This window comes from Camelus ferus, chromosome 4, assembly GCF_009834535.1.
Source record: "Camelus ferus isolate YT-003-E chromosome 4, BCGSAC_Cfer_1.0, whole genome shotgun sequence".
NCBI lineage: Eukaryota > Metazoa > Chordata > Mammalia > Artiodactyla > Camelidae > Camelus > Camelus ferus.
The window spans coordinates 9,991,354-10,018,836 of record NC_045699.1 but is presented as its reverse complement, the minus strand read 5'-3'; the positions used below and the strand labels follow the sequence as shown (position 1 = coordinate 10,018,836).

Genomic DNA, 27,483 nt, shown 5'->3' with positions numbered 1-27,483 from the left:
GCGAGGATCATGTCTGTCTCATTCATTGTTGATTCCCCTGAACCTAGCACCATACCTGGAATATACTAAATTCTAAAAATTAGGTGAATGTGAATTCTGAATGCTTCAAGTTGTTCTTTGGAAATTTTGATCTGACTGTGTTTAAATGAGGATGGCTGGAATGAGGAGGCTAGTGGGGAGTGATAACAAGGAGATGCCACTGGAGCAGCACACTTTTTTGGGTTCATGTTTATATCTGCTTTGGTAGTAGGGCTATGAATGATTCAAATTTGAACCACATGTAGCCATGCCTTAAAAGCTGGGTGTTGGAAATTAAGAGGACGAAAATTCTGATGACGTAAATAGTTATTCTCATTCAACAATTATTTATTGAGCACCTACTTGGAAATTAAGAGGACGAAAATTCTGATGACGTAAATAGTTATTCTCATTCAACAATTATTTATTGAGCACCTACTTGGAAATTAAGAGGACGAAAATTCTGATGACGTAAATAGTTATTCTCATTCAACAATTATTTATTGAGCACCTACTAATGCCAGGTACTGTTCTAGGTTATTGGTGATAATAGCAACACACAAAACAAACAAAAATCTTCGCCGTCATGGAACTTATCTTTTAGTTGGAGGTAAACTGGCAATAAACAAACAAGTAAAATACGTAGTTTTTCAGATGGTGATAGGTGTCAAGGAGAAAAATAAAGCAGGGAAATGGACTAGGAAGTTCAGGGAACCAGAAGATTATGATTTAAATGTAGTGGTCAGGGAAGGCTTCACGGAGGTGACATTTCAGAAAGACTTGATGGAAGTGAAAGAGTTAGTTATGTGGTATCTGCCGGAGAAAGCATTCCAGACAGAGGGCATAGAAATGGTAAAGTTCCTGAGATGGGAGCTTCCTTACACATGTTCTGGATCAGCAAGGAAGGAAGAAGGAAAGTGGCAAGAAATAAGGTCAGAGACGTTTATCCCTCTACTCTGTAGGGTTAATCAAATAACCACAGCATATTAAACTGATCATGACGAAGCTCCATGAATCATAATTTGTAATTAAAATGCATGACTGTCAGGCACCATAAACCATGACCAGCTCAAGCCATCACTGGTAATACCCCAATAACAAAGTGTCCTTCCTGAAAATTTCAAGAATTCCCACTGGCTGCATGTACGTGTGCAAGAGGAGCTCTGCATCGTGGCCAAACATTGCCTGGCAGCCAGACTTCTTAGTAGAGAACTGAATTAGAGTCTTCTGCGAGCTCCAGTTAAAAGCTAATTTTAGTTTATGACTAACACATTTTAGTACTCCTTTATAACTCAGTTACCACACCCACAAAAAATCAAAGCCTGGAATTTTGCATCATTTGCCTGCAGGAGCCAAAGAAAAGAAGTTACATCTTTGGGTCATTTTGTGGTCTCTTCAGAGGCCCCTCTGGGACAATACTCTTAGAAATATTGATCTTAATGAGGTGTGACTAGGGTAGGGGCTAGTGGACAGGAATGGGTGGAGAGTCAAAAGAGAGTCTTAGATGAGTCAGAGATTTTCAGTCTGATGACTGGGCCTGGGATCCACAGAAGAAAGGATGGGAGAAGGTGAGCAGAACCTAAGGGAAGTTGATACATTTCAGTATATCCAAAGTAAGATGCTTGCTCTTGTGACCCTTCTCCTCAGTGTCATCCTTCCCTCCCCACATCCCCACATCCTTACCTCCTCATCCTCTTATCTTCCCCAGCCCTAGATAGAATCCTTTGCCCCTTTACTTCTAAATGTCTCAAATCAGACCACTCTTTTCATATTCACAGCCACCCCTCTAGCCCACCTGCAGTCACTTCTCACCTAGAGTGTGTAAAGGCCTTGTAACTGGTGTTCCCCTCATCCGCTCAGGTCCCTTCCAGTCCATTCTCAACACTGCACCAAGCGATCTTTTCAAACTGGTGATCTGGTGCTCCCTTCGGCAGCATATATACTAAAATTGGAAAGATACAGAAAAGATTAGCATGACCCCTGCGCAAGGATGACACGAAAATTCGTGAAGCGTTCCATATAAAAAAAAACAAACCTGGTGCTCTGATTATGTCATCCCCAACTCAGAACTCTTCTGTGACTTCCTACTGCTCTTAGGATAGAGACTGAATTTTTAGATAACCCTTCAGGGGCTGAGGTCTGCTTGGGTCTCTAAGCCTGAACTTGTACCACTCTTCCCCTATTACTGCTGTACTTCAGTTCTGTGCGTTGTCCCTTCTTTCTGGAGCTCTCTTCATGCCTTCCCTCATCCATGTACTCACTCTTAAGATTCCAGCCCAAACATCAGTCCCCACAACCGCCTTAATGCAGAGAAAGTCTCCTCTGTTATAGCCTCATTGCTCTTAATCCTTTCTTCCACAGCGTGCATCCCAGTGTGTGATTATTTCCTTGTTTGTGTAATTATTTGATTATGTATGTCTCTCCTATTAGACCATGAGCTCATTGGGAGCAGAACCTGTGGATCTGTTTGCTCACATCTGTATTGTCAGCTCCTAACACAGTAGCCATCATGTTAGAAGCTCTCAGTGAATGATTACTGAATGAATGATGAAGTAGCATAGGGTACTATGGAAGCATGTGGTAGGAGATCCTAACACTGATCCTGGAGGAATCGAGGAGGATTTCTAGGAGGAACATCTGTAAGGTTTTGACAGAGGAAGAAGAGTCCAGAACGTAGAGTAAGAAAGAGTGACCAGAGAGGTTAGACAACTATGAGGAAGAATCACGTCTTTCTGGGGAGGAGTGTGTTTTTAGTGGGTTTATAGTGTTTATACGTTACGTGGTCAGTCATGTTGCCTCTGCTAAGGAAGATAAGAACTAGACACAGCCAACAGATTTAATAATTAGGAAGCCACCGGGGACCTTGGAAAGAACAATTTCAAACATTAAAGCCAGACTGAATTGAGCTAAGAAGCAGGCAGTAAAGGCCATGTAGACAAGGGTTTTTTTTTTTTAAGAGGTGAAAGTAAGATTTGGATATGTTAAACACTGAGGGGAGACATTTGCTGGGCATGGATAGAGAGACACTGAAGATGAAGGAGCTATAATGAAGACTAGAGCCAAGTGTCTGAGGAGGTGGGATTGAATCAGTTGGGGACAAGAGGTGGAACACTGTAACAGAAGAGGAGAAAGGAGGGAGGGTTGGATGCAGATAATTTAGAGGGTTAGTGACAGGAAGTTAAGAGGGTTTTCTCTTCTCTTCCCCTAGCAGTGCTATAGAATTCCTTCTGGAAGTGATAACCAGAAAACAAATTTTGCCAATGGCTGTTCCATTTTGTTATGATTACAGTCATGCTGTTTTCAGAGTTATGGTCTGAGGTTTGTCATGCACAATTATCAGATTATAAAACAGCTGTGAGCGTTTGAGGCCAGAACCTGGTCTCCTCCCCTGTTTACCGTGGAGCCTAGCACATTGTTAGTACTCAGTACATGTCAGGTACTTGAATAATAATGGCAGAGGTGTCTTGTGCTTACCCGTGGGCCTTGCAGCCAGCAGGCTGACGCTAAAGAGGAATTTTGGTTCTCTGGCTCCAGCTGTGAGCAAGCCATATGAAATTGTTTTCTGCCAGTTAGGAACTTGTATGGAGCATTCAGTCTTCCTAGTCGCTGAGACAGAGTTGTATGGAAGGAGCAAGCAAAGGACATGGCCGTTGATCAAACTGCCTTGATTTCACTGCTTTGTGTCTCACAACACTTTGTCCTATTCATGGAGTCACTGGATTCTGCTTTGTATGGTGGGTTTATGTCTTCCATTTACTTATAGATTTGAGAACCCTAGGAGCGGGACCAACTCAACCTTTATTCTTCTTCAGCTGTCATCCTAGCATCCGGTGCATAGTAAATGCTTAATAAATACTGGATGAATAAATAATGAGTGAATGACTTAGTTGGTGAGTCAATAAATGACTGATGGAAAGGTATGCACCTGCATTACTCGGAACCCTAACTTTTCCTTCTGGGCCTGCAGAAGCAGCAGCTCATGCCTCCTTTGTTCTAGCCAAAGCACCTAATTCTCTTAATTACATAGGGACCCTACTGATGTTAAGCTTATTTGCCTACTTTTATTTTTGCCTCACATCCATTTTCTCATTTATTTTTTTCCATCCATACATTCAGCCTCAAATCTTGCTTTGGAACAAATTGGAATATAAATGGATAAAACAAATCTGCTAATCCCTGGACAGACACTTGGTTCCAAGCCCCTGTATCTTTGTTACTGATTTTGTTCCCTCCGCCTGGAATGCCCAAGTCTTTCCTACTTCTCCTGCCTTTTATGAGCCTGGCAAACTTTAAGGCACATGTATTTTAGTTAAGCTCTGTAAGTTACAAAGAATAGAGTCTCACACTAGTTAACCTCAAGTAAAAGGGGTGAGTGGGTGAAGGGGAAGGTGTATATGTGGGGGTTTGTGGGTGGGTATTAAAAATAGATAGCCTAGAATTAGAATTGGAAAACTATTAGTTCTCAAAGAAATACAGGTACTCATTACTTTCTCCATCTCTCTTATGACCTCTCTACTTTTCTTAGCAACTGTAGTTCATTCTCTATTTTCATTTCCCAACCAGCCACCTTTTCTATGGTTTCTGCTCCCTCATAATTCAATGTGTTGTCAGCTCATCATGGCCACTCTGGCCTCTTCTATCTCACAAGCATCTCCATGAGAATTTCCATCCATCCACCAGTTCTCTTTGTAGTCCCAGTTCAAACTCTTAGAGAAGAAATCTGATTGTCCTGAGCTCACCTGTTCATTGCTAAGCTGTATCAGGGAGGGACAAGATCCTATGACTCTCTAAGCAGCCAAAGCTGTGAGCAGAGCAATTTCCCTTAGAATGAGATATGGTCTTTCCTGGGCTCCTCCTTTGCAAGGAATAACCTGCTTTCCTCCAAAGTAACTTCTACATTGCTTGGGATTAATCTCTCATACATTGTGCAGAAAGGGCCTCAGATCTTTTCCAACCCAATGCCTCCATTCAGGACTGATATTTACATTACAAAAGATTCAGTCCTTTACAAAAGACTTTAGGCTTTTTTTTTTTTTTTTAAAATAGCGCATTTCTGCAATGAATTTTAAAATGCGTCACATTTTATGTATAACCTTAAAGGTTTTGATATAGGAGACTTATATTCTGGCCATGATGGAGCAATTCATGCTGGACTTATCATCCCACTATAAACAACTGTCATCCTGGACACAATATGTGAGGCAGCTGTTTAAGGCATTCCCTCAGGACAGTGATTCCTGAGGGAAGGAAAACACTCAGAATGAGTCACATGCTTACCCTTGCTTTCTGCCTTGGGTCAAATTCTTGATCATGGCTCAGGGAGAGAGATTCAAAGGAGACCACAGTGATACCAGTGAGATAACCCAATGTTGGAATTAGCAGACAATGACTTTAAGCCAGCTGTTAGAAATATATTTATGGACTTAAAGAAAATATTGATTTAATGGATGGAGAACTAAGCAAAAAAAATGGAAACAATAAAAAATAAATATCAGAAATGAAAAATTTATTGGATGGGCCTAAATACTGAATGTGAAGATGGAGCCATTGAAATTATCCAATCTGAAGAACAGAGAAAAACAAAGTTGAAAAAACAAAAAAGAGCCTTAGTGACCTGTGGGAATATGTCACATATGTATCTGGAACATGAAAGAAGCTGGAATCCCAGAAGGAAAGAGAGGAAGGGGAAAAATAGTTGAAGAAATAATGGTCAAAAATTTATTAAATTTGGTGGAAAACATATAGTATTATCAGAAGCTCAGTGAGTCCACATTTAGGTCCCTCACAGTCAAAATACTGAAAACCAAAGATAAAAATAAAATCTTGACAGTAGCCAGAGAAAAGTGACATAACGCATAGAGTGGAATAATATGATCATGGCTGACTTCCCATTGTAAACAAGAGAAGTCAGAAGACAACGGAATGTCATAATTAACACAGTGAAAGAAAATTACTGCCAAGGCAGAATTCTATATCCAACAAAAATATCCCTCAAAAAGAAGAGTTAAATAAATACATTTTCAGATAAACTAAAGTTGATAGAAGTTGTCATCAGCAGACCTTCACCACAAGAAGTATGGAAGGAAGTTCTTTAGGATGAAGGAAAATGATACCTGATGGAAGCTCTATCTGTTGGAAGGACCGAAAAGTAGTGGTAGTAGTAAATGTATGGCCAAAGATAAAAGGCTAGACTTTTTTTTTTTTCTTCTCTTTTCTTAAAAGGCATATGACTGTTTAAAGCAAAAATAATACTAGTGTCAGATGGGGCTTATAATTTATATAGAAATAAAATACTTGACAATAGGGCAAAGGATGAGGTTGTAGTGGTAACTTGAATTAAGATGTTATAAGGTTATTACATTGTGAAATATGAAGTGATAGGTTATTTATTCTTAGTAGACTAGGCCACATTTAGGATGCATATTGTAAACCTTAGAACAACCACTAGAAAGTAATACAAGAAGGCTCAGCTAAAAAGCCGATAGAGAAAATAAAGTGAAATACTAAAAAACTCAATTAACACAAAAGAAGGCAGAAGATGAACAGAGGAACAAAAGCAGATGAAAAACAGAAAACAAAGGGCAATATGGTAAAAACAACCATACCAATACTTTCAACTAAAAGCCAGTTTATCAACCTAGGGGGAAAAAAAGCAAGACGCAACTATATGCTGCTTATAAGAAATATATTTTAAATGTAAAGAAATTTTTAAAAGAAAAGAATGGGAAAGTACACCATGCAAATAGCAAGCATAAGAAAGTTGCATGGCTGTAGCATCAGAACTGAGTAGGCTTCAAGACAAGGAGTGTTTCCAAAGATAAATAGGGACATTTCATAATGATAAAAGGTCAATTCAAGAGGCAATATAAAATCACAAATGTGTACATACCTATTAATAGCACTGCAAGATACATGAATCAAAAACTGAAAGAGCTAAAGGGAGAAATAGAAAACTATAAAATAATAGTTGCATATTTTAAGACTCTTCTCTCAGTAATTGAAAGATGTAGATCTGTTAACCAACTTGACCTAATTAACATTTATAGAACACTACACTCAAGAACTGAAGAATGTTAAAAAAAAAAATAGACCGTATGTTAGGACATACAGTGAGTCTCAATACAATTCAAAAGATTAGTATCTCACAGATGTTAATTCAAATTCAACCTCCATCCATGACAGAAAGAATCTCAGCATACTAAGAACAGTTTGACCAAAATGGAATTAAATTAAAAATGAATAGCAGTATCCTTAAAATCCCCAAATATTTAGATATTAAAGAATGCACTTCTAAATGTGAAAAAAAGCACAAGGGAAATTAGAAAACATTTTTAATTGGATGGTAATGAAAATATAACATCACAAATTGTGGCATCTTGCTAAAGTTGTACTTAATGAAAATGTATAGTTTTAAATGCCTATTTTAGAAAAGAAGAAAGATTTTATAAGCTGCAAGTATGTACTGTCCAACATGGAGAATATAGCCAGTATTTTATATACTCCTAATATAAATGGAGTATAACCTTTAAAAATTTGTGAATCATTATATTGTGTACCTGTAACATATTGTACATCAACTATACTTCAATTTAAAAAATAAGATATTGTAAATTTTTTAAAAAGAATCATTCAACAAAAAAATAGAAGATTTTAAATCAATTCTGAATTTCAACCTTAAGAAAACACAAAAAGATGAGCAAATTAGATCCAGAATAATAGAATAATAAAATTTATTTCAATCCCATTTATTAATTTATTCATTTCACTGTTTCTATGAAACAATGAAAAATACAGAAAATTAATAAAATCAGAAGTTGGTTCTTTGAAAAGATTGATAAAATTGATGAAACTTAGCAAGGCTCATCAAGATAAAAAGAAAACAATAGTTAATATCAGGAGAGAAAATGAGGTATCATTATAGATTGTATAAATATTAAAAAGGATAATAAAGGAGTATTATCAACAAGTTTATGGTGATATATTCAACAACTTGACTGGACAAATTTCTTGAAAAACATAGTTTACCTTAATTGACACAAAAATACATGGAAAATATGAAGAATCCTTATTTAAAGAAAGTGAATTTGTAATTTAAGATCTTCCCACAAAGAAAGTCCAGGCCAAATGGTTTCACTGTATTATATCAAATATGTAAAGAGTAAGTAACACCAATCTTACACAAAATCTTACAGAAAATAGAGAAGGGAAAAAGCCCCAACTTATTTGATGATGTCAGCATAACTCTGATATCAAAATCAAAGCTATTACAAGAAAAGAGGAGAGGCCGATATGTTTCATGAACATAAATGCAAAAAAATCCAACAAAATATTAGCAAATCTGTTCCAGCAATATATAGAAAGAATAATATATCAGACCAAGTGGGGTTTATTCCAATAAGAGAAAGTTAGCTTAACATTAAAAACTCAACGTATTTCTTCACATTACCAGAATAAAAGGGAGAAAAATCAGATGACAACATCCTAATAGATTCAGAAAAAAAGTTGACAAAATTCATCATCCATCCACAAAAGATATAGTCAAATGAGATGATGTATTCCAAAGTGTTTGGGAAAGTGAATGATGCTGTATAAGTGGAAGGTACTTTTATTTCTATCCTTCTGCTGTGACACTCCTGAGATTTATAGCTTCCTTTCTGACAAGGATTTCATGGCACCTGGACAACATACTTTTCAACTATTCAATAAATCCCTCAGAATGGGACTCAATTGCCATGCATAGCAGACCATGATAAAATAATAAAATAATAATACTGCCACTGTTACATGAGGGCTTACTGAGTGCTGGGCTCTAAGAAAGATTCTCTTCATGCATTGTTTTATTTTATCCTCACAGCAAGTCTGAGGATGTCGTGGAAATATGTGTTACACCTCTTGTGACAGCAACCTGGATCCGATGAGAGACCAAGCAGCACTCAGAGAGCTGAAGAACTCCAGCAGGCACAGAGGAGTCTCTGTCTGTAGGTTTACACAGGCCTTTATAGGCTGCCAGTTTTACACTTCCCAACGTCATATGCAAATGAAGTATAACAGAAGTTGACCGACTAGGAACAAGCTTTGTAGAAATAGACCAATCAGGAGTGAGAGAAATAACCAATCAGAAGTGAGGGGAATGGACCAATCAGGAGTGAGAGAAATAACCAATCAGGAGTGAGCTCCATGCAAATGAAGTACTACAAGTGGACTAATCAGAAGTTAGGGAAGTGGACCAATAAGAAGTGAGAGTAATAACCAATCAGGAGTGAAGGAAATAACCAATCAGAAGTGAGCTCAGGGAACCAATATAATTTTAGGGGTAAGTAAGCCGTTTCAGAGGCAAAAAGCGAGATAGAGCCTCTGGGCCAGGGAACCGGGTGGTGCTGGCATGAGAGTAGTGGTCCTGCTTGGGGGTCCTGCTGGTTTTTTATGGGGCTTCCTGCCTCAAGGAGGGTACTAATATTTTTCTCTACCTTATAAATGAGAGAATGAGAATTAGGGACTAAATACCTTATTCAAGGTCACACATATAGTTCGTGGCAGAGTCTGGAATCCAACCAAGGCTTACTCTACAGCTTCAGATTTTGAATGCTACCCTGCCTTGCCTTCCGTGGCCTTATCTCGGCAGGATCCCGTAGAGTTGGCTTCTTCCCTCTTGGGCTTTCAGAGAGGCAGGAGCATGGTCTCATGTTCCTTTTACTGCATTTTGTGCACTGTAAACACGACATTAATAGGGGGAAAAAAAACCCTGTTGAACTGGATTTTCTTTATTCTTAAAATTCTTATTAGCATTTTAAGTTATAAAAGTAATGCACATTCACGTTTAAAATATTAAAACCATTAGAATGAGTACAAGGTGAACAGTATTGGTTCCTTCTGCACAATTTTCCAGTCGCATTTCCTGGACCAAACCACTATCAACAGAATCTATATATTCTTCCAGAAATTTTGCCTCTATATGCAAATACACACACACACATATTCTTAAAGTAAGCAGATGGGTCATCAATTTATGTAACTTGCCTGGACAGCTTTCCATAACAATACATAAAAGTTTACCTCATTCTTTTAAAAATACGCATAATATCCCATTGAATGGCTATACCGTAATTTACTTAACTAGGCCCCTATCAATGAATATTTACGTTTTTTTCCATTTTAAAAATACTACCAAAATGCTACAGCAAGCAGTTTCATACATACATCTTCTGCATATGTATGAGTATTTCTATAAGAAAAATTCAGGAAAGCAGAGTTGCTGAGTTGAGGGGTATCTGAATTTAAAATTTTGGCAGGTATTGTCAAATAACCCTATAAAAAGTTTGAATTAGTTGGCATATCCACAATAGTGTATGATCGTGCCTATTACCCTGCACCTAGAGTTTCAAAATTTTGACATCTCTTTCAGCTATACTTGTTGAAGCTCTTCTGTGTGCTTTAGACACTGCAGTAGGCTCGGGGATTTGAAATGCAGTCAGTGTAGCTGGAGGAAGATTTGTTGGTAAATTACCTTCCCTTTGGGACTAAGAGCTTTTACCCTTTTAGAAACGGAAACTGCAAGCTGGTGAGGTATTTAGTTTCAATTTAGCCTAATGGAAACCTGTTAGTGAGTTTTAAAATAAGGACCAAGACAACTGAAATGGTAAACGAAGTCTCCTGGGCCCCAGGAAGGAGGATGCACCGTCTGTGGGTTTGCATGCTTCCAAGAGCCACTCTTTCCAGGAACAAACATGTTTCGGCATTGAACTCTTGGCTGGACACGTGAGCTGCTGAAGCCTCTAGTCATCCCTAGGGCAGGTGCTTCCTAGTTAGCAAAGGGCCCGTGTGGCTGAGGGCAGAACAGGGTCTATAAATTGGAATAATAATACTGCCAACTGTCATTTATGGGGCAGAAACTCCAGCCAGGCACCATTCTATGCATTTTATGTGCATTGACTCATTTAATCTTCATAACGAGCCTATGACTGTAATTGGGAGGGTATTTTTATGATGCCTATTTAAAAGATAAGGATACTGAGGTTCAGAGAAGACAAGAAACTTAGCTAGAGTCATAGACCTAGTAGATGGCAGGGAAGGAACTCAAACCCACATTTGGGCCCCATGGGTACATATGATCATATACCTGTTTTTTAAATATTGTATCTTCATGTCAGGGAGCAGCTTAAGAATTTTTGATCTCCTTACTTACCCCTAAAATATGCTCAGGGACAAATGGGTTGCTTACACTGTTCTAAGTGCAGGTAAATGCCCAGTAGGTGGCAACGATAATCACCTGTTACATTGACCAGAATTTCCATTTTCAAAGCACCCTTCCATGGTTGTGGCAGGAAAAGAGTTGGAGATGAGGTGGATGCTGTGTCAGGGAGCTTGGGATTCATCTCATGGCTGATGGGGAGCCTTTGGTAGCTTTAAATCAGGAGAAATTAAATCAGATTTATATTTTAGGAAGATCACTTATAGATAGTGATTTAAAGTGTGGGTTTAAATCCTGGTCACTCTGGGGTCAGTTGCTTGATCTTGCTATGCCTCTGTGAAATAGGAATAACGATAGCTCCTTCCGCATAGGGTGGTTGTGGGGATTAAATGAGATAATATAGATAAATTGCTTAGTAAATTTGTGGCCCAGAGTAAGTGCTCAATAGCTGAAAATGATGATAGATAAAGAATTATTAGAGTGGAGAGAAACTGGAGTTGGGGAAAACAAATATAGTTTAGCAAGAGATAGTAAGGGTATAAGAGGGTATAAATGGAGAGGCTGGTTGTGAAAGATAGTAAAGTGTTGGAATTGTTAGACTTTGAAATATGAGGCTAGTAAGAAGGTGAGGAAGGATATCTTTGATGACCCCCAGTTTCCAACCTGGGTGCCTGAATGATGGTGCACTTGAGTAAGACAGGAAATACTGGAGGAGATAGAAATTTGGGGGTGGTTGAGTGTGGGAAAAGAACATAATGAGGTTGGTTTTTAAGATACTGAGTTTGAGTACTCTGTCAGCAATTTGAACATGAGGTTCTAGAAAGTCTAAGCTACAGAAGTAGATTTGAGCGTCATCATAAGGTGGAAGATGAATCTATGAGTTGGGAGTAAGAGCACGCAATGGGAGTGTGTAGTAATAGAAGTGTAGAGAGTCAAGCATACATTCCTGGAGGGGTCAAGGATGTTGAGAAAGGACTATTGGAGAGGCTGGTGACATGGAAATGGAAGTGGAGAAGTTTCAAGGAGGAACAAGGGAACCCCCAGCAATGTCTGGCCCTGTAAGAGAACTGAGAAGTGACCTCTAGGCAGCTGAGTTCTTACCAGTTCCTGCCCTCAGGATGCTCACACTAAAACCTGTAACAATGAGGGTAGAAAAATTCTCTACTATGAAGCCTGGGATGTCTGTTATCCCACTGATCACCAGGGTTACTTTGACTGTCATGGCGGGGTTCCTATTCTGGCACCACTCCTCCATAGACTCATCCCTTGATGAAATAGAATGACCCTGTCCAAGAGTAGAGCATCTTCTTTGGTCAGTGTATTAGAATGGTGGACCTCCCTTGCTGGAATCTCCAAGCTGCCTCCGATGTACATTGCAGTGTTATGCTTCTTTTCATAATTCTGTCCCCTTTTGCAGACCAAAACCCAGAGACAACAGAGTGTCTATTTAAAGATACATTTCATCCTTCATCTCACAACAGCCAGTGCTTATGGTGATGATGGGAGGTGAAGCAGAGCCTTGCTCAGAGTGAGGCAATGAAGAGTAGAGGAGGGTAGGAGAAAGGTCAGGATAAGATAAAGGGCTAGTGAAGGCTAGCTGGGTAGGGGTTTTTCTGGTTAGGCAGAGATAGTGGGAACAGGGAGGGAGAAGGGAAAGATGGCATTCTTGGCAGGAAGAATGGTAAAAGCAAGGATGTAGAGGTGGAAAAGCAGGGGCCAAGCTTAGGAAATGTGAGTAGTCTTGCTGGGCTGCACCTCAGAGCGGTGGGAAAGCAGGCTGGAATGGAGACGTGGGGCCAGACGGTAGAGTTCTGAGGGCCAGAGGAGGGAGTTTGGGCTTGCTGCTTCTGTGGTTTGACGGCTTTTGGGAGGAACCATCAAAAACTTTCCAGGAATTCAGGCTTGTCTGTCTCAGGCTTCTCCTTCTGGAGGACCAAGGGCCCAAAGTGGCAGCCTGACATTCAATCTCCTTTGCCATGGTTGGGAAGTCAGGGCTGTAGCTGATTTCATTGGCCTGTTTTGCATTTATTATAGTGTGGCTTTTATAGTGTGTTAATTGAAATATTTCCAACTGCCAAAAACAATTACACTCAAACTGCCTTGTCAGTTCTTTTATTGCCAGATAAATGTTTTACAGACATATTTACGGGGGGCAATGGTAACTGGATCTCGTTTTCTATTTATGGCTGGCAGTTTGGATTTGGGTTAGCCCTCCAGTTCTCTGTTGTGGGCCAGAAAGCTGTTGGACATTATGACGCTTCCATCTCGTTACCTTAGGGATCAGAGGCTCTTCAAAGGAAAGCAACTTTCTGGCTCATGCTGCTTAGCCTCAAAGAAGGGTTCCCATCGCTGGAAACCTTGGCAACCTGGCAGAAATCTGAATCCTGCTGCCTGCCCTACCGGCAACAATCCCAGGCCAAGCCAAAACATGCCCTTCTTTCTTCCTGGAATCCCTTTCCTCCCCTCCGCCATCAAAGTCTCTCCCAAAGACCTTGCCACGGAAGAGCCGTAAGAGCCTAGCCGGTCTAACTCCCTCGCTTTGCATTTGGGAAACCGAGGCCCAGACTTCCCCCAAGATCACACAGGTGGTGAGCGAGAGCCAGAGGCAGAGGTCTCTGCCCAGTGTGCCACGCTGCCACCAACATGTGCCCTTTGGCTTCTCTGCTATCTTGACCCCTCCTTAAGGGCTCTAGACTTTCTTCTTCTAAGAGCCCCTCCTTCACATCCCCAGCCTCCACTGATCTCCCTTCTGCTCCATCACCAGTAACACCTATTTGTTCTGTGTAAGTACTGCAGGGTTTTGGCTTGTTGGTAGAACATTTTACTGTCTCTGTCATTGTTCTGCTCTTGCCATTATACATGCTGTGTTTTTTTTTAAGATTCCACATATGAGTGGCTTACTTCACTGAGAATAACAGTCTCCAGCTCCACCTATGTTGCTGCAAATGGCATTATTTTATTATTTTTATGGCTGAGTAGTATTCTGCTGTATAAATATACCACAGCTTCTTTATCTAATCATCTGTCAATGGACATTTAGATTGTTTCCATGTCTTAGGTATTATAAATATGCTGCTGTGAACACTGGGATGCATGTATCTTTTTGAATGATGGTTCCCTCTGGTTATATGCCCAGGAGTGGGATTGCTGGATCATATGTTAAGCCTATTTTTAGTCTTTTGAGAAATCTCCATACTGTTTTCCACAGTGGCTGCACCAAACTACATTCCCTCCAACAATGTAGGAGGGTTCCCTTTCCTCCACACCCTCTCCAGCATTTATCATTTGTGGACTTTTTAATGATGGCCATTCTGACTGGTGTGAAATGATATCTCATTGTAGTTTTGATTTGCATTTCTCTAATATTGATATTGAACATTTTTTTCATGTGCTTATTGGCCATTTGTATGTCTTCATTGGAGAATTGCTTGTGGTCTTCTGCCCATTTTTGGATTGGGTTGTTTGTTTTTTTGTTATTAAGTTGTATGAGCTGTTATATATTCTGGAAATTAAGCCCTTCTGGGTCTTATCTTTTGCAAATATTTTCTCCCATTCCATAGGTTGTCTTTTTGTTTTGCTCATGGTTTCCTTTGCTGTGCAAAAGCTTAAAAGTTTAATTAGGTCCCATTTGTTTATTTTTGCTTTTATTTCTATTGCCTGGGTAGACTGCCCTAGGAGAACATTTCTGAGATTTTTGTCAGATAATATTTTGCTTATGTTTTCTACTAAGAGGTTTATAGTGTTTTGTCTTATGTCTAAGTTTTTAAGCCATTTTGAGTTTATTTTTGTGTATGGTGTGAGGGAGTGTTCTAACTTTATTGATTTACATGCAGCTGTTCAGTTTTCCCAACACCATTTGCTGAAGAGACTGTCCTGAAACTAACATTGTAACTTTATTGAATTAACATTTCAATAAAAGATAAAATTTAAAAAAATGTTTGTTGAACTAGTTACAAATAAGAAATGACAGGTGCTAAGTTATCTGGTTGCTCTTCACAGGTCAGCCCCACTGATGCTGGAATGGGGTTGCCTCAGATACAGGACCTCCTTGGCTGGGCACATGTTGTCACTGAGAGGACTGTTTTTGAGACTTGGGAAAGCTCAATGTCCCTTGTCTTCTCGGTCCCTGGACAGAAACTTCCCTGTAATACCGTTTCTGATATTCCCACGGAGATTCACTGATGACTTACCTTCTGTTTCTGTTCTTTTTTCAGAGCCTCAACGTGGGCAGAGGAGCCAGAAAGAGAGTAAGTGCTGAGGCCACCACAGTCTCTCAGCAAGGAGCTAATAGCAATTTTTCTGTTGAAATATTAGCTATATATATTTATTTTTAGAAAACTCAAATGAGCAAAAAGAACATTAAAATCACCTTTAACCCTATCACCCCAGGAAACCTCTTAATTGACATGTGATGCTATATTCGCCTAGATATGTCTATGCATATGTGAAAATTACACATACTCATCTTTAACTGGAATCAAACTGTATGTTATTTTATAATCTACTTTTTACATAATATATTTAGAATACTTTCCATTGCCAATAAATATACTTTCATAGCATCATTTAAAATTACTGCATAATAGTTTACTATATGTTTCTGAAGGCCATGCCATAATTTTGTTCAACAATGTTCCACTGTTGGACATTTAAAGACTTCCTTTTTTTCACTATTATGACCAATCCTCCAACAAACATTCATGCATTTAAGTGTTTAGGCATATCCTTGGTTATTTCTTACTATAAATTCCTATACATAGAAATTGGGATCAAAGAGTATAAACACTTACTAGGCTTCTGATAAATATTTCCAAACTGCTCTTTAGAAAAAAAGGTTATGCTGATTTATGGGTGCCCATTTTCCCACACTACTGAATACCGGTTTGGTTTAGTTTTCACCAGTTTTATAGTGAAAAACTGCATTGTTTTATTTTGCATATCTTCAATTGCTAGTGAGGGTGAATATTTTTTAATGTGCCATGGGCCACTTTGGCAAGGTCTTTAACTGTCTCTCAGGGAAGGGAAAATCTTCTAGTCCTTGATTATTTTGCTTCAAGGGTTTTATGGGACTATGAGGCTCAAAGTTACCAGGTATGGAGAGTATTGCTGTAAGAGTAACCTTAAGGTGGCAAATTAGAAAGTTAAATGTGAATTAGAGTTGAAGTAACTTAAAGAACAGCTGAGTGTCCTTTCATTTCCCGTAAAGCCTTGCCTTTTGCCGCTGGTCCTGGCCGTTAGTTCCCAGACTACATGGGAAGCAGTAAGGAGGAATCAGTTCTTCTGGTCCCACTACAGGGGCCAAAGGCCTGCCACAATGTTCCAGCTTAGCCTGAACCCCCAGGGCTGAGGTGGCCATGATTTTCCAGGCAATGAGAACTCTGGCCTGAGCAGTTCCTTTAGACTCTTCCATGAGGGGTCTGTTGTACATTTCATGTTCTATGTGCAGGGCAGAGCTTGGCTTCTGGGAGGATTTGGGAACTAAAGGGCTTCCTGCAGCACTGCTTGCTTGTCTAAGCAGATCAGGCACTCTTGATTCTCACACGTGCTTTTGGTCCAGGATGAAGATTCAGGAACTGATGTAGGAGAAGGGACAGATGAATGGGCCCAGTCCAAAGCCACAGTTAAACCCCCTGACCAGCTGGATTTGACTGATGCGGTAAGTAAGCAGCATCCTACCCTTGCTCCTTCCACCTCCTCCAGCTTCCGAGATGTGTTCTGCACAGAACAAAGATGTATCCTTCATCTCACAGGTGTGAGATGTCTGCTGACACCCTGGGGGCTCCTTGGATGGGGGGGAGCCCTCCATGTTTGACCCTCTTGGTATTTCTCTCCCTTAGGAGCTAAAGGAGGAGTTCACCCGGATTCTGACAGCCAACAACCCACATGCACCCCAGAACATTGTCAGGTACAGCTTCAAAGTAAGTCATCAGCTCTGGGGCAGGTGCCTCTATGTACTTCTTGGCTTGTTGACTCACTACGTTGCAAAAACCTCTCAGCTATTAGAGAGATCACTTTTCAGCTGAGGTCTTTGGCTAGAACCCTGGGGTTTTACTTGGCGTTTTACAGAAATTTTCGAAATTTCTTTAAAGAATCTCCCTTGCAGTCTTACTGATTGCATTGCCTTAAGCGCCTTGCAGAGCCACTCTTTTCAGGAATCCTGAAGGGAATCATTTGGTTAGAAAAATACTTCTCCAATATGTACAACGTGTTTGTCACTAATAACATCAGCTATTGGGTCTTCAGAAGCTGGGTGTTCCTCCAGCCAGACACATGGGTACAAACTCCCCTCTGGACAAGGAGCTGGCCTGGGAAGAGGCCCAAGCAGGTTCCGTTCTCAGAGTCTCCTGACATCACAGCCGCACAGGCCATGGACTCCATCAGGACATTCCTCTGGTACACGTGGTCTGGGCACATTCTCACTTGGTAGACATGTATGTGGCACATCTTTAAGGGGGAAAGCAGGAAAACACTGTTTTCAGCTGTAGCAAGGTCAGCCCCTGTGAGCCCTAAAGTCGAAGTGATACATACAATTTTTATTTCCTTTTTTTAAGATCTATTTGTTCCATGCTTACTCTGTGCCAGTGTCAGGTCCTATATTAGAACTCTTACATAGGATATCTCATTTGATACTCAGGTTTCTTTGATACAGGGACTATTTTTATCTTCATTTTATAGACATGGAGGATAAATTAGATAAAACAAATTACAAAAGTCGCACAGCCAGGATTTAAAACAAAATTTAGACTAGCTTGACTGACTCTAAAGCAACATTACACTTCTTCTTTAAAAAAAATTTATGTATGTGTACACACACTCACACAGTTTTGAATATATATTAGAAATCTAGAAACCCATGGTACTAATTTCAAAAGATTCAAAAGAACAATGAAAATACAGTGAAAATTAAACCTTCCTCCCATGTCCTCTGCCTTGGAGACAACTACTATTAACAGTTTCTTTCTCTTTTTTAAAAAACAGTTTTTATTGAGATATAGTTTACATACCATACAATCACCCATTTAAAGTGTACAATTCGGTGGCTTTTAGTATATTCACAGATTATGCAGCTATCACCACAATCAATTTTAGGACAAGTTTCTTCTGTATAGCACAGGGAACTATTTTCAATATCTTGTAATAACCTTTAATGAAAAATAATATGAAAATGAATATATGTATATATATGCATGACTGGGACATTGTGTTGTACACCAGGAATTGACACATTGTAACTGATTGTACTTCAATTAAAAAAAAATTGTTTGTTGAAGAAAGAATGAACAAGGTTACCCAGGCTTTAACCTTAGCCCTGCTTCTCATTTGCTGTGTGACCTGACAAGTCCCAAACCCAAACCTTTTCTAGATTTCTGTGATCCTCTTGTATGGAACAGGGGGACTGAGCATTTGGTATCCTGGAGGATCTATCCAGCCCTGGCATCCACTAAATACGGTGGAGAAAAGGCCAGGCCAGGCCAGGCATATTTGAAAACTGTGTGTGACCTCTCTGAGGTCTGTGGTCAGACAGGTGAGACAGGATCCCTTGGCATGGACGTAGGAGGCAGTGATAGGTAAATCTAGAGCTCCTCAGAGTTGGGAGAATGTATTTTAAAATATGTCCTTGACAGCTACATGTAAAATAATGAAATTAGAACATTCTCTAACACCATATACAAAAGTAAACTCAAAATGGATTAAAGACCTAAATATAAGACTAGAAACCATTAAACTCCTAGAGGAAAATATAGGCAGAAGACTCTTGATATAAATCATAGCAATTTTCTTTGGATCTGTCTCTTAAAGCAAAGGAAATAAAAGCAAAGACAAACAAATAGGACCTAATTAAATTTAACAGTGTTTGCACAGCAAAGAAAACCATCAACAAAACAAAAAGACAACTTACTGAATGGGAGAAAATATTTGCAAATAATATGATCAATAAAGGGTTAATATCCAAAATATATAAACAGCTTATACAACTCAACATCAAAAAAACCAAACAACCCAAAGAATGAGCAGAAGACTTGAATAGATATTTTTCCAAAAAAACATACAGATGGCCAACAGGCACATGAAAAGATGCTCAACATCACTAATCATCAGGGAGATGCAAATCCAAACCACACTGAGATACCACCTCACACCTGTCAGAATGGCTAGCATCAAAAAGACCACAAATAACAGATGCTGGTGAAGATGTGGAGAAAAGGGGGCTCTTATACACTGTTGGTGAGGATGTAAATTGGTGCAGTCACTGTGGAAAATAGTATGGAAGTTTCTTAAAAAAAAAACCCTAAAAATAGAACTTACCATATGACCCAGCAATTCTACTCCTGTGTATATATCCAAAAAAAAAAACAAAAAAAAAAAACAGAAAAAACCCTCCTCTAATTCAAAAAGATATATGCACCTCTGTGTTCATCACAGCACTATGTACGATTGCAAAGATATGGGAGCAACCTATGTGTCCATCATCAGATGGATGGATAAAGATGTGATATATATACCAAATGGACTAGTAGCCACAAAAAAGAATGTAATTTTGCTGTTTGCAACAACATAGATGGACTTGGAGGATATTATGCTAAGTTAAATAAGTTAGAGAAAGACAAAAAGCATATGATATCACTTATATGTGGAATCTAAAAAATACAACAAACTAGTGAACGTAACAGAAAAGAAGCAGACTTACAGATACAGAGAACAAACTAGTAGTTACCAGTGGGGAGAGGGGAGGGGCAATATGGGGTAAGGGATCAAGAGGTCCTAACTATTCTGTATAAAATAAGCTACAAGGGTATATTGTACAACACAGGGAATATAGCCACTATTTTATAATAATTATAAATAATTAAAACTGTGAATCACTATATTGTATACCTCTAACTTATGTAATATTATACATCAACTATACTTCAATACAATTTTTTAAAAAAGAAAAGAAACGTCTTTGAGGAAAACAAAAAACTAACAACTTCATTTCATTTGCTTCCACTTCTTTAAACTGGAATGCAGTGAAACCTTCAGGTTAACTGAGGATTTAGTGAGTTATAATTCTGTTAACAGACTATCTCAGGCCTTTTGAATGAAAGCAGACTATATTCTGATTCTAGCCCTTTTGGGGACCCCTGGTCTGACTCAGCCCCCTTTCTTCTTAGGAAGGCACATACAAGCCTATTGGCTTTGTGGACCAACTGGCAGTTCACTTCAGCCAGGTCGGGAACCTGATCCCCAAAGACTCAGATGAAGGACGGCGGCAGCACTACCGTGATAAGTTAGTGGCAGGTAAGCCCCTGGGCCAGCCTGAGGCTGCAGCCCAGAGCCTGGTCCCCTTCCTCTGGTCACTCTAGGGAGTAGACAGCTAAGCCAGAGCTTTGCAGAGCCTCTGCTTATGTGAAGTCTAACAGCTGGCTGTCCTGCATAGGTCTGGGAGCTAACCCGTGAGGCTCAGGCCAAGGAGAACCCTGGGGCAGGCGAGTTGTGAAAGGCAGAAACCAAGAAGGTCTTGCCCTGCCAAGGGGGTGGGGGAGTGGGCTGAACTTTGGGCTCAGAGGCAATATCCGACCAAGGTTCTCAGGAGTCCGCCAAGGTGATGATGTCAGAAACAGAAATGCTTGAAGAAGAAGAAGAGCCCAAGGAAGCTGAAGCCGGGAGTCAAACAGATGTGCCTGCAGCTGAGGTTCAGTATAATCTTGCTCTCCCACCCACCCCTTCCTGCCAGCTGTGGCTGGAGGCTTCTGGGGTGGCTCGTCTCGGGTGGGGGCTGAAGGTGAGGAGTTAGGAGGCTGCAGGTGCCAACACCTCCGGCATCATCCCCCTCTCCCACTTCTGTCTTCTCCTAGGACATGACTTCTACCCCCTCCCGATCCTGCAGCACCACCTTCCTCTCATAGCTGAGTCCTGGTCCTGTTGGTCTTTTTTTCCAGGCAGCTGAAAAAGTGGTTGAAGAAGAACTAATGACTCCCAAGCAGCCCAAGGAGCAAAAGCTCACCAACAAGTTCAACTTCAGTGAGAGGGCCTCGCAGACCTTCAACAACCGTCTCCGGGTAGAGTGACCCCACCCAGCCCATTTACGTCGCAGCTCTGCCCTGTGCAAGCCGGGGAGAAGCAGGCCTGACCCCAGCCCCAGCAGCCCTCAGCCTGGCAGGGTGACAAGGCAGACGCCGCAGTTTCTCTATCCACAGAGAGCTGGGGCATGTGTTCAGGTCACTGTAAGTCATCCCGGCAGGAATTCAGAGGGAGTAACAGGAGACTGGAGCCCTCTACTGAGAAGCCTCATTCAAGAGGAACTTGAACTAGGCCTTGAAGAGGAGTTCAGCATCTGGGGAAGGGAGGGGAGGCAGGACTAGGAACCGATTGATGGTCTCTGGGATAGACTAGCTGGTAGAGTTTAGAAAAGTTCCCTGGCTCATAAGTATGGAGGACCCTGAGTACCAGGCTGAAAGAACCTCTCAGGGGTTCAGTTGAGAGACTCATATGTAAGGCAGTGCTCTACAGAAATCACTCTGTGAATGGAGGGCAGACATCTACAGGGTGGGCTTCTGGTGACTCCTAATCACCTCTGTAGTCCCTATGCTGATATCGGTAATCTGGGTGATACACAATAGGGCGGGGGGGGGGTCCATTCCCCTGGCAGAGCCAGGGACCTAAGGATTAGGAGGAAACCTTCTCAAGGTGAGGAATATTAGCCTAGTGGCCTGCCAGAGGTTGACCTCTGGCCTAGCATCTGGAGGCTGGCCAAGGTCTGACTTCCTGCAGATCTGTCCATTCCCCACTTGGAATTCTTCTTGGTTGAAACTGGCACAATCAGGCTTCACTGCCCCTACTTTCTAGCTTAGGCTTCTTCTGAAGGAGGCTTGGATGGAAAATTTAGCCTACACTGTATCATTTTGTCCTTTGCATGGGCCTTTCTTTACTTCCCCAGTGCTGTGTCCCACCCTTCCCTCAGCTCCAACCAAAATGCTTCACCTGTGAATATACTATTGGGTAAAGTGAAGAGTTGGCTTTCTGTGGGTCACCTGTCATCATTGTTCTCTAGGACCGAGAATGCCAGATGGAGCCTCCTCCCAGGACAAACTTTTCAGCCACAGCCAATCAGGTGAGACCCTGGGTCAGTCTACAAGCCATCACTCCCTCCCCCTGTATCCTTGTCTAGCACCCTTGGCAACAATGGTGACTGTTGGGGTCAAAGATTCCTCTGGATGTCTGCCCTCCTTATCCATCCATCTCCTTGCTCCTTGTCCAGGCTCTGAACACCAGGCTCATGAGACAGTATGTCCCAACCCAGTGAGCTCTGAATTAGCCCAGGGCAAGACTGTCCAAGGGGCAAACAGGTATGGCTTCTGGGAGTTCCTCCAAGGCCAGGGGAGAACATTCATCCCCATAGACTTTCTGCAGCCCGTGGCACCTCATGGCTGACTCTGAAGTGTTAGCGCCCTGACCCTGCCCTTCCAGCAGCCCTCAGTGTTCCTGCAGTCTCCTCCTTTTACCTCAAGTCTTACTGGATAGCCATACTGATTTGGGCCAGATATGATGCCAGGTGATCTGAGCTCAGACCCCAACTCTGCTGCTCACACTGTAGGATCCTAGGCAAACCATGTCACTCTTAATACCTCAGTTTCTTTCTCTGTCAAATGAGGATGACAAGTAGGTTCTCAGGGCTACTGGGGGGCTCTGAATGAGAGAACACTGAAGTACTGTGCAGTGTGGAGAACTGGCCCATGGGTGAATTATTAAATGTAAGATATGCCTATCTGGCCTCCAGGTGGCAGTGACTGCTCAGCTCTGGGGAGCACTTAGTGTGATCCGGGGCATTTGCCCAGCCCCAGATCTGTGCTGCTTCCTCTGCTGCTATCCTTGGGCTTCTCTTGTTGTCAGATCCAGTTAGCTGTGGTTCCCTTACTTTTTGTTTATCTTTTTATGCTGACAGGGTGTGGTCAGGGCTCTAGACAGCCGGTATGAGCCAACATGTTTATCTCATCTATATGGGGGGGGGTTATTTTTTAAACTTCCTAGTTCATAGTCTTATAAATCACCAAGAAAAATGTGAGCTAGCTGACCTTTGCCCACTTGTTCTGTCTGATGGAGGTAGAAGGCTGGAACAATACTGATCTCCAGCTGACGGCCAACTTCCTGGTCTGCAAGGTGGAAAGCCCATCCCAGGGGTGCTCTGAGAGCCCCTTCATTCCTGTCCTAGAGCTGATGGTTAGCAGGGAAGACAGACATTGAAAGCATAATTACAGAGGGCCAAGTAGAGGGTGCTATGAAGGCATGTGATGGGCTGAAGATCGACTCCTCAAGCCCTAAAAGCTGAAGAGGAGCTGGCTGGGTGAAGACTCTGCACTGAGGTGATCCTTCTCATTTTGCCCTTGCCTAGTGGGAGATCTACGATGCCTACGTAGAAGAGCTTGAGAAGCAGGAAAAGACCAAAGAGAAGGAGAAGACAAAGACCCCAGTGGCTAAAAAAATGGGGAAGATGGCCACAAGGAAGATGACATCTATGGAGTCCCAGGTTTGGTGAGGGATCCCATGGCTCTGTCGCAGAGAATGACTGAGCAGGCCCTTGGCTCCTGGGTAGATGGAAGCCTGGCTATCTGGGAGGACTTCACAGACACTAAGAGGGGGGTGCTAATGATACTTACGAATAGTTGTTTCCTTGAGGGAAGGTGTGAGGAGGGCTTAACTGCCTCTGGCATTCCACACCTTCCCAATTTCATATAGGTCTGGAGGCTGGTAGGGATTCAGGATTGTTGGGCTAGGGGACAACAGGAGACATGAATGTTGTTAAAAGCCCAGTGTGCACCCTGCAAGAGCTGGAGAGTCTTCCTTGAGCAGGGTGTCATGTGAGGATAAGGCACCACCTTCCTGGGCAAGGGTTCATAGGGTTTGGGAGGGTGATTTTCTCTTTGACCTTCAGTCCTTGGGTTTACTTGCACTGAATTCTTCAGATCCAGGAGCCAAGTCAGAGCTGACCACAGGTACCAGAAAATCCAGGTCAATGGGTGTGGCCACCCTGGGTTGGATTTGCCATGAGGAGCTATGTAGGAGTCATTATAGAGGTCATGATGGGGGCTCACTGTGGTTGTAGCCAGCATACGTTTGGGGATCATCATGGAAATTATAGTGATAGGTAATCTGCAGGGAAGTTCACCCTAGAGAGATGCTGAGGGGCCACATTTGTCCCTTCAACAGAGAGAGAGCTGGGTCAGGAGCCAGAGTTGCAGTATGGAGATTAGGCTGAGTTTGACCTGCAATGGGGAGAGAAGAAGGACAAGGTCCACAGGAAGCCAGGGTCTGGGTTCAGCACCTCGGAGAGCTCCCAGACAGCTCTCAGGGAAGTGGTTCTCCACCTCAGAATAAAAGCCAGGTTGGTTAAAGGAAGTTCTGCTTCCTTTGTCCGAAGTATTCCCACTTCCACTCAATTCCGTTCCCCTGATAAAGTCACATTTTAGGGGAGGTTTGAGGGTTCTCGGCCTTGGCTTAATAGGAACCACCCCAATTCAGTTTCGTTCAATCCAGAACCAGAGTCTCTCCTCAGAGTGCATCTGAAGCCCTGAGTATCCCAACCAGGAAAGGTTGGTCAGGTTGGGGAGGGACTGGCTCTCTGTGTGGCGCCGAGAGCGTTGGCCCTAGAGTCCACAGATTTGAGTTTACACCCCACTGACCAGCTGGATTTTTCTAAAACCTGTTTTGTCGTCTGTAGAGACATCTTAATGATACCTAATGAATTGCAAGATTGTTGTGAGAACCCAAGATAATGTATGCACAGCTCTTAAGATAGTACATGCTTGATACTGGTTGATAGGTAGTGGCTGTTAATGTGCCATGGCTGATGGAGCTTGAAGGTTTCACCTGAAGGAGTGCTGGGTACTATCCTCCTACATCACAGGAGCCATCATCAGACACACAAATCTCTGTGGCTGGAGGACAGATTTAGGACCATGGGTATAAGACCCAGGGAAGTAGGTTTCAGCTAACAGGCTGTCTGACCACAGAAGTTGCTGCTTGCCATGGGGAGAATCATTTGCCAGGAAGCTGACAAGAGGAAAGGATTTCTGCTTTGGGTTAGGGAATTCTAACCAGGGGGAGCAGCTGGGACCAGGTGAACTCTGAGGATTCTGATTATAATACACCAATGAATGTCCTTGGTCAGTTTTCTGAGATAAACTTGGAGTCAGTTTGAAAACTGACAATAGAGTCTCAAAGGGTGATTCCCCATATGTGATTTTGTAAACCCCCACTACACAGGTCTGCATGTTTCCTCTGACACCACCACCACCACCACCACCACTACCAGGCACTGGGTTACTGATACCATGGTCGTTATTACATTTAATCCTACAATGACCCAATGATGCAGGTAGCTTTATCCATCCCACTGCATCCTGAATACTCTAAAATACAGAGATGTAACTTACCTAAACATGCTACTTGGCTCCTAATTTGTGGGATGGGATGGGAATGCAGGTCTGGGTGGTCTTAACCACTGCCTGACACTGTCACTCCTGGGAAATCTCATCCTCGAGAGCCAGGGGCCTGGCCTCGAGCCCATCTGGAGGGCTGCCCACTCTACTGGCTCATTCCTGCCACCTGCCCTAAACTCTTTGGGCCCTTCTTGCCAGCCCCAAATTCTTGCTCCTCTATTAACCTGTTAAATGGTTTACATTGTGGATTTATGGAATTTCACATAATGATGATCTTGTTTTTCAGTTCAAAATGAGTCATTTCCCCCTGACATGAAACTTCCTGCTTTCTCTTTAGTCTCGGCTGTGAGCAGGGCCCTGGGTTAGGAGTCAATTCTGACTTGTACTCCTGGTGTAAAAGCATGTCTCTTTCTCCTCTCTGGGCGTGTGTCCTCCTCAACTCCTGACTGAAGGAGTTGGCCCATAAGGTCTCTGACAGGACCTTTAATGGGAATCCTTGTTGTCGTGCAGGCTAGTGAAACCTCTGTCTGCATCAAAGAAGCCTCCTACCTGCCCTGTCTGCTGTCCCCTCCCAAACCCTTCCTGGGTGCCCTGCAATGTCCTGTCTTGTGCCCAGGGATGCGCCTTCTCCAGAATAAGCTCAGGATGAAAGAGCAAGAAAAAGATCCAGGGGCCAAGTGTAGCAGTGCAGACTCCTTGTGCCACTTGTGAGCTGGGCATTCCCGGAAGAGGGTGATGGCGAGAACTAGGCCTTGAGGCATGAAGAGATACCTTTACAGAGCTGTCTGGGGCGGGCGGTGTCAGAGAGGCATTGCTGAGCCAACTGCAAGTCAGGCTATGGCTCAAGGCACGACCTTTCCAGATGCTGGCTTATGAAGACCTGTGGCCTCTGTGTCTCCACAGAGTGATGACATCACCAAAGTGACCCAAGCAGCTAAAATCGTGGAGCGGATGGTCAACCAGAACACATATGATGATGTTGCTCAAGGTAAGGTTTAAAGTGCAGGCAGCTACTATTATTGCCTGTGTTAAAAATCCCTTGCATAAGGTGAGTATTTGAGTGTCCCATGCTAGGTCCTACAGGTGCAAGGGGAGAAAAAAGGACCCCTCCCTCTTCTGGATTTCACTAGGGAGATAAGCCTTACACAGATCAAACAGAAACAATGGCGTGAGCAAAAAACGGGTGTAATGATGAGATCTGACAATGGTGCAGCAAAACCTCCTGCGCCGTAGTGATTTAATGTCATCTTCCCAACAGTCCTGGGAGGCGGCGGAGCAGAGATTTTTATCCCTTCCTCACACACAAGGAAGCTAAGGACAAGGCCACCTGATTAGTGAATGACAGAGGGGACCCAAACCTAGTTCTTGCGCTTCCTAATTCTGCGCTCTTTTCTCTAGTCTGTCTGGTTTAGGGACAACATAAGTGCTAGAGTGCAGACAGAAACTGCTCAGGGGATCCTCAAGAATGAAAAAAGAGAAATGAGGAAGGCTTCAGGGAGGGCTGAGCTCGATGCCAAGGGATACCCCGAGTTTGAGTGGGAGATTAGCAGAAGGCCGGATGTCCTGGGCGGGGGGGTGGGGGGGGGGGCACGGGCAGTGACTCAGTGGTGAAGACGAATTGCAAAGGACTCTGGAGACAAGGGGCAGCCGGCTCAGTGACCCAAACAGGGGCTTTGTTGGGAAGTGGAGAGTTCAGCCTGGAGAGGTGGTTGGAGCCAGTTAATGAAGGACCTTGAGTATCATGCAGGGAATCTGAGCTTGCTCTGCAGAGAGTTCAAAGTCACTGTCCAGGCAAGGCCACGGCCTGAGGAGAGCAGGGCTGCAGGCAGGTATGACTGGGCAGAATACAGGGACAGA

General features: G+C 42.3%; 1 protein-coding gene and 1 non-coding gene across 2 annotated transcripts in view; both read left to right on the top strand.

Annotated features, from left to right (window-relative positions):
* The first annotated feature begins 1,936 nt into the window (after window positions 1-1,936).
* Window positions 1,937-2,043, top strand: LOC116663419. Its single transcript, XR_004319671.1, has one exon. It is a non-coding gene; the product is annotated as a U6 spliceosomal RNA (small nuclear RNA).
* Window positions 2,044-16,740: 14,697 nt separating this feature from the next.
* The window catches only part of DNAI1 (dynein axonemal intermediate chain 1), a 35,979-nt gene continuing 25,236 nt past the window's right edge, over window positions 16,741-27,483 (top strand). Inside the window, 8 exon segments of the mRNA XM_032477541.1 lie at window positions 16,741-16,862; window positions 17,044-17,124; window positions 20,362-20,488; window positions 20,773-20,882; window positions 21,130-21,249; window positions 22,242-22,301; window positions 23,580-23,714; window positions 26,530-26,614. Coding sequence (XP_032333432.1) covers window positions 20,796-20,882; window positions 21,130-21,249; window positions 22,242-22,301; window positions 23,580-23,714; window positions 26,530-26,614 — 487 coding nt within the window. The 5' untranslated portion in view covers window positions 16,741-16,862; window positions 17,044-17,124; window positions 20,362-20,488; window positions 20,773-20,795.